This window comes from Neopelma chrysocephalum, unplaced genomic scaffold (assembly GCF_003984885.1).
Source record: "Neopelma chrysocephalum unplaced genomic scaffold, ASM398488v2 Primary Assembly neopelma1_68b, whole genome shotgun sequence".
Taxonomy (NCBI): domain Eukaryota; kingdom Metazoa; phylum Chordata; class Aves; order Passeriformes; family Pipridae; genus Neopelma; species Neopelma chrysocephalum.
In genome coordinates this window covers 2,054,801-2,061,864 of record NW_020897728.1, presented here as the reverse complement: position 1 = coordinate 2,061,864, position 7,064 = coordinate 2,054,801, and the positions used below count along the sequence as shown (strand labels likewise).

The window sequence follows — 7,064 nt, the reverse complement described above, 5'->3', positions numbered from 1 at the left end:
TGTGCAGGGAGCCAGTTGTTTGTTCTGGGAGCAGGAACGAGGACGTTGTCCCTTCCCAGAAAAGGACACAGCTGCAGGGCTGTCCCAAACCCTTGGACCCAATGGAAAGACAGGCACCAGCTCATCATCCCAGTTCTGGAGCACCCAAAGAGCTTTTGGATGGTTGGCACCCTCGGCCCTGCAGGCACCTTCCCGAAGGAGGATTAGGTGTCACAGGTGGCAGTGGGGTTTGGACAGTGCTTTGCTAAGGACTCTTGCACTGTGGGGTGTCACCAAGCAGTGGTGACCCACAGGCCCACCCCAGACCGGAACCCTCAAATCCTAATCCCAATTCCCCGGACCCATCAGTGCCTGCAGGCACTGTGTGGTGTCATATTCTGGTGTCACCTTCCAGCCGCAGGATGCGTGTGGAAGCAGCGCCAAGGGTGTGAGCCATGTGTCACACGCTGGTGCTCAGGACACACGGTGACACGGCTGAGGGCGTGTGGCACGTACAGTGACATCTTCCAGGACACAGGACATGCGTGGCGTGTCTTCCCACAGGCAGATTGAGACGCCTGGAGCGTTTGGTGGGTGACAGCGGCTTTGATCCCGGGCTTTGATCCCAGCGGGATGGAAGCAGCGCGGTTTATTGACCGCGAGTGTCACCGCCGCGGTGACAGCGTGTCACAGCTCCATCTCCCCGGCTGCCTCCCACTGCAGGACGCTGGGGAGCCCCCCTGGCAGTGATCCCACCTCTCCCACCGCTCCCATCCCCAGGGAGGTGCCGCGTGGTGCGTGGCCGGCGCCCGGCTGGCGTTTATCCTCTTAGCCACCCTGCCGGGATCCGGCACTAATTCACCCTTAAACACAGGATTGTCGGGAACCGGGAAGGGAAGAATCGGCGGATTATCCCCCCAGCGCTGGCGTTAAACACGGGGAGTGGCAGCTGCTGGATGAGGAGAGACCGGGTGGTGTCTTGCCCCGTGTCCCATGGGGCGCCAGTCCCACCATCCCCCAGCGAGCCCAGATGTTTTGTGTCCCCCCACAAGTCAGCTCCAGGCTGCTAATGAAATAAATAACATGAAATAAATGTGGGGCTGCCCATAAAGCTGAGGGATCGACAGCAGCTGCCCAGCCCTGAGGGATGCACCACAGCACAGCAACCCCAGCAGTGTTTCCTGGCCCCAGAGGCTGGCATGGGACTGGGACAGCCAGGGTGACATCCCAGAGGTCAGAGGTCACACGTGACCAGACCTCACGGGAAGAGGTTTTAGGTTGAAACAAACAATAATTTCCCCTTGCTCAACAAAGACAGTGGTAACTGAGCTCCTCACTCACATGCTGAAGGCTTTTGGCCATGGGCCAGCGGGAAAACGCTTCCCTGGGCCAAAACCGTGTGCCCAGCTGCTGGAATGTGTTTGGGACAACCTTGAGGTCACCCCAGGAATCACAGAAATGGCAACAACTCGCTGCTCACGGCAGGTAGGAGCTCATTGCTCCTGCTCGTGGCTGAGCCTGGCACAATCCACAGCCTGGTGGCACTCGTGCTGGCCAGGGGATTTTCTCGCCTTTCCCAAGCGGGATCTTTTCCCACATGCCCAACAGATCTACCCACCAGCACTGCTGGGAGCCGGGGTCTGCACCCGTGAGGAGCCCGGGATCTGTGCAACAGCTGGGGTGGCCCATCTGCAATTCCAGTGGCCCTTTAGGCAGGGGGGGGCTGATGGCTGTGTCCTGGAGAGTGGGGAGGCCCCTCGCCAGCCCACGCCTGGGGGAGCGGGTTTGCACAAAGGGTTTTTTTAGTAGCTGGGAAAAAAAAAATCTTAACTTTTCAGCATTAACAGGGATGGGAATCGCAGTGTCTTCCACTGAGGGGCACACAAGTTTAACCAAGTTAAACTCCCACACATCACCTGGGTTCAACTTCAACAAGTCCCACTGGGACCTGGATGAAAGCTTCAGTTCTGTGTTTTTTCACCTCTATCACTTTGGCTAAAAAAAAACCCCTCTCTTCCCCACAAACCCCAGTTTTCTCCATGACCATGAATACAGCAGGACTTAAATAAAAGGATTGGAAAATAGGATTCCTCACAGAAAATGTCGCCGGAGTTGCCCATCAGAGGACAAGCTATCAGCTGCAAAAAAGACAAAAAGAGAAATACATGTCCTGTGCTTTCCTAAGGTGACCTTTAAAATGAAGAAACCATTTGACCCACCCCTAAAGGGAATATCCTCTATGCCCAGCCCTGAAAACAGCTGTCAGGGACCACCAGGGCAGTGGGAATCCCCAGGAGAGCCCTCCTGGGGCTCCTGGGGACAGAGCCACTGAGCCTCCCTGCTGGCCCTGCTTGGTGACTGATCCAGGGAGCATCTCCTCTCCAATTCCCGGAGCTTGGGAAGGGTGTGAGGGGCATCCCGTGGCAGAGAGACAGGAGAAATGTAAAAGTGTCTTTTAATATAAATATAGATCCATCTGAAGCGCTGCAGGAGAGGACCGTGCCCCGCGAGGGATGCCCGGGATGGGGGGTGGGCTCGGCGGGGACCTCTTCCCGGCCAGCACCGGGAGGGACCGACCCGGGGTGTCACCCGGGCACCCCCGGGCGGGCAGGGCTAGAGCCGGGCCACCAGCAGCGGCAGGGCCAGCAGGGCCAGGACACGGGGGTGCAGGGGGGTGGCCGAGCCCCGCAGCGTGGCCTGGTTGGTCTCAGCGGCCGGCGAGCCCTGGGCGCTGGCCAGGCGCCCCCGGGAGCTGCACAGCTCCTGCAGGTTCCCCTGGAACTGGATCTTGCGGGACTCCTGGCGCAGCGACTCCCAGATCGCGGACGCTTCCACGGGGCATTTCGACAGCACCTCGCTGGCGCAGGTGTGGAAGTCGTCCCAGGACCTGGGGAGGAGGGCAGGAGTGGGGGGGGGGATGCCGGCGGCAGGTCACTCGGCCGTCCCAGCGGCTCCCACAGGGACGGGGACACTCACTTGCAGATGGTGTCCAGCTCCTGCGCCTCCTCGCCGCCCTCCTCCTGCTGCTGCCGGACGCTCTGGGCCATGCTGTCCCCCAGGCTGATGAGGCAGCCGGCGAAGCCCTTGTAGATAGTGTCGCACTGCCCGGCCATGCTCACGGGCTCCTGGCTCGCGGCTGGGGGGACACAGAGAGGAGAGACGGAGCTGAGCCCCCGCGGACCCCCCCGACGGCATCGCCTGCCCGGCTCGGGGGTGGCACGGGGTGGGGGTGACACCGGGGCTCTGAAATGTGGCGAGGGGCTTCTGCATCCCCCTGGACCCCCTGGTACCCCCTCCCTGGGGACTCGTCGCGAACCTTCGCTCCTGGCCCGGGACCCGGCGCGGCACAATGTGACGACCCCGCGGCGATGCTGCCATTAGCCACGGGGCTCCTGCCGGCCGCGTCGCCTCGGGCCTCCCCGGCTCTCCCCGGAGCCATCTGTCCCGGCCTTTATCCCCTGACAGCAAAGATTAATTTGTGACTACAACGGAAAAAAAAATCAGCAAACAAAGCAAAGGCTCAGCAAGCTGGAGTCCCTGCTCCGACTTCAGGGGGAGAGAGGGGGAAAGAGGAAAGGAAAAGGAAAGGGAAAAGGGGGAAGGGGAGAGGGAGAAGGAAGAGGAAGGGAAAAGTGAAAGGAAAGGGAGAATGAAAGGGGAAGGGGAAAAGGGAAGGAAAAGGGAGGGAAGGGGAAGGGGGAATGGAAATGGAAAAGTGGAAAGGAGAGAAAGGAAAGGGAAAATGGAAACAGGAAGGGGAAGGGGGGAAGGAAAAGCACAAAAGGAAGAGGCACAAGTGCAACTCTGGCTGCTTCGTCCTGAGAAGCCTCAATTCCCTGCTCTGCTCCACAAAGGATTCACCACTGGCTGTGGGATGATGGGTGACAGGGTGTACTGGCCAGGGCTGTGAGTGCATCCATGGCCAGGGGTAAGTCCCAAAAGAGCCAGTGTGTGGCTGGGTCCCCAAAAAGGTGTGTGGCCAGGTCACAGGGAAACCCTGCATGGTCCCCAGCTCTGCCCCGGGGTCCCACGGGGCCAGATAGATGTGGGTTCCTGGGCCAGTTCATGGGAGTTGCGAGACTTTTGGAAGTGCCATGGGGGTGTGCCAGGGAGGTCTCCAGCTGAGGACAGTCCTGCTGGGGACCCCTGTGGGAAGGTGACCCCAGAAGGAGCTGAAAGTTGCCCGGTGGCTGCTGAGGCAGCCAGGATGTCTCCAGGGAGCCGTGTGCCTTGCTGCTGGCATCCCATGCCTGCGCCCCTGGAACAAGGTCCTGAGCAAAGCACCTGTGGCCAAGACCAACAAGCCTGACAGCCCATCACGGGGCACAGCACGTGTTTGTGATGAGAACCCCCGAGCACATCACCGAGGACAGTCTCTGATGTCAGACACGTGGGGCACAAACATAGCAGGTTATCGATAAAGCGGGACCCATTGCTCCTCTTTTGAGCCAGCCAAGCACGCCTCTCACCAGCCCAGGGACACCAGCAGATGCCCACCCTCAGCCGGCTGGTCCCTGCTCCTCTGGGCTCCTCTAATTCCCGGCACGAGCCCTTCCCTCTGCCCAGCTCCCTCGGCACAAAGCTGGGCAGGGCAGGCAAGGAAGGAGAAACCAGGAGGGTAAATCATCTCCACAACCCCGCTGCAAAACCACGGGGAAAAACCTGCCCCCGATTCCGTCAGGGAGAAAGCCCAAGGGAAACGCAGGGAGGAAGTTTCCCAGGGCGCTGCAGAGCATCGCTTGCTCCCAGGCGAGTGCCGACGCGGCCATCCTGCTCCCGGGGAAGGATCGGAATCACCCACCCTCTGAGCCTGAAATCCTCCCGAAGCTCGGTGGCCCCTGTCCTCCACCCTCCGTGCGGCCGGACCAGCTTAAACTCAGCCCTCCCTCCCTCTTCGGGCAGGGATGTCGCTGGGTACCGCTTTGCCCCGCGTCCTCCCTCGGCTCACGGAGGAGCGGGAGAGTGTGGAGGGGACCCGCTGGTGCCGGTGAGGTGCAAGACCTGCTGAATGACCCTTCCCCAGCGGTCGGGGTGACGGAGGGCAGCAGGGAAAGCCAGCGGGGTGAGCACACGGGACTGGTTCGGGACTGGAGAACCGGAGCAGAGGGACCCAGGACAGCGCTGCAAAGCCGGGTCGGAGCATCGCAGGACACGGGCCAAGGGTGGGTGGATCGCTGAGCCGCGGGACAGCCGGGCAGCCCGCTCCCCGCAGCTGCAGGGGGTGCGGGAGGTGCGGCGGCACCAGAGCCGGAGGCGGCCGGGGGTCCCGCTCCCACCCGCCAGCCCCCCTTCCCCCCAGCTCCGGCGGTGCCCGCCCCGCATCCCGGCCCCGCGGCACTCACCGAGCTGCAGGAGCAGCGGGCACACGACGCCGAGCAGCCGCCAGCAGCCGCCGCCCATGGTGCGGACCCCGCGCCGCCGCCGCCGAGTGCTCCGCGCCCGCCGCCCGCAGCCCCGGCCCCGCTCCCCGCCCCCGGCACCGCCCCGGGACCAGCCCCCGGCACCGGCTGAGCCCGCCCTGCCGGCCCCGCCGAGGGGCTGGACCCCGCTCCTTGCAGTTCATCACGGAACGGGTGGCGTTGGAAAGGAACCTTAAAGACCACCTCGTTCCAACCCCCTGCCATGGGCAGGGACACCTTCCACTAGACCGGGTCGCTCCAAGCCACAACCCGGCTTTGGACACTTCCAGGGATGGGGCAGCTTCTCTGGGCAACCTGCGACAGCACCTCATCACTCTCACAGGGGAGGATTTCTTCCTCATATCCCATCTAACCCTGCCCTCTGTCAGTTTGAAACCATTCCCCCTTGTCCTGTCACTCCATGCCCTTGTCCAAGGTCCCTCTCCAGCTCTCTTGGAGCCCCTTTAGGTAGTGGAAGGTGCTCTAAGGTCTCCCCAGAGTATTTTCTTCTCTTTTCAAGGAGGGAGGAGCAGCAGGAGATATTTTTGCTGTGAAAAGGAGAATTAGTGTCCACTTCCCACAGCTGGCAGCCCACCACCACCTCCTGGCTCTCCCAGGAAGCAGAGGTGGCTGGTCCCGGCTGGACTCACATGGGAAAGCTTGAAGAGAGACACAGGAGAAAATCTGGGAAGAGAGAGGGCATCCTGGCCTGGGCTCAAGCCTGGAGATGGTTTGATATCCTCAAAGGCCACGCAGTCTTTCCTCTATCACACAGCAGAAGAAGGTCCCCACTTTTTTTTTTCTCAAAAAGTTTTTTATTGAATTGTTCTTAATGTTATTTCAAAAAAAAAAAAAGAAAAACAAAACAAAAAACTCAAACAAACAAAAAAAAAACAAACCCCAAACAACAAAAAAACTTCAAAATTTAGATAAAAAGAAAAACCTTGGTGTAAGAACCGAAACTAATGCCTGAAACATGGACATGCTCCGATGCACAACAGAACCAGTGGCCCCCCCGGGGCTCTGGCAGCTCCCTGCTGCCTGAGAACCCCAACCCAGAGCCTCCCCACGGGGCACTCCAGAGGCAGCACCCCCTGCCCAACCCTGCCTCGGGTGGGCCAGACCCCCCACTGTGGATCTGGAGTTAACCAACTTCGGAGTAACTAAGGAACTAACTAACACACCTGAACTAACCGCTCCCGCTCAGCCGGTCCTGCGCCTCGGCCCCGCGGGGAGGAGGAGTTTGAGCCCTTCACTAAGATGTGGGTACAGGTTTCTGCTCAGCCAGGAGCACGTGTCCCCGGCAGCCCCCGCGCTCGGGGCTCAGCGCACACCTCCCTCCTCCTTTGCTGATGGCAGCAGACTCCAAACTTTTAAAGGGGTAAGAAAAAAATCCATCGGCTTCTGCTGCGTGCGACTGGGACTGCCAGCCAGGCCTCGGGGACGGATGGGCAGGTGAACAAGAGATTTAACTCTCTCAAAAAGAGGCTATTTAGGAAAAAAGAAGCCAAGTGAACGTTCAGTGACTATTTGGAACTATACACAGATGGCGTTCGCCTTAGAGACATCACACGTGTGTCAAAAGATTTCCCGGCAAGAGCTCTTAACACAAGCCAAACGTCGTTTGTAACTACTGATCTGCTGGGTGGGCTTGGGTGGAGCAGCCCACGAGGCAGCCAGGTCCTC

At 60.2% G+C, this 7,064-nt stretch overlaps 1 protein-coding gene across 2 annotated transcripts; it reads right to left on the bottom strand.

Annotated features, from left to right (window-relative positions):
• Nucleotides 1-2,416: 2,416 nt before the first annotated feature.
• On the bottom strand, nucleotides 2,417-5,400 carry NRN1L (neuritin 1 like). 2 transcript variants are annotated; one of them, XM_027685291.1, is made up of 3 exons: nucleotides 5,322-5,400; nucleotides 2,956-3,115; nucleotides 2,417-2,866 (listed from the first exon to the last, which is right to left on the bottom strand). In XM_027685291.1, the coding sequence occupies exons 1-3, from the start codon at nucleotides 5,377-5,379 to the stop codon at nucleotides 2,593-2,595; spliced, it is 492 nt and encodes a 163-aa protein (XP_027541092.1). In that variant the 5' UTR covers nucleotides 5,380-5,400; the 3' UTR covers nucleotides 2,417-2,592. The 2 variants fall into 2 exon arrangements, with proteins under 2 accessions (XP_027541092.1, XP_027541093.1); XM_027685292.1 differs by lacking the exon at nucleotides 5,322-5,400 and adding an exon at nucleotides 3,296-3,528.
• Nucleotides 5,401-7,064: the final 1,664 nt, after the last annotated feature.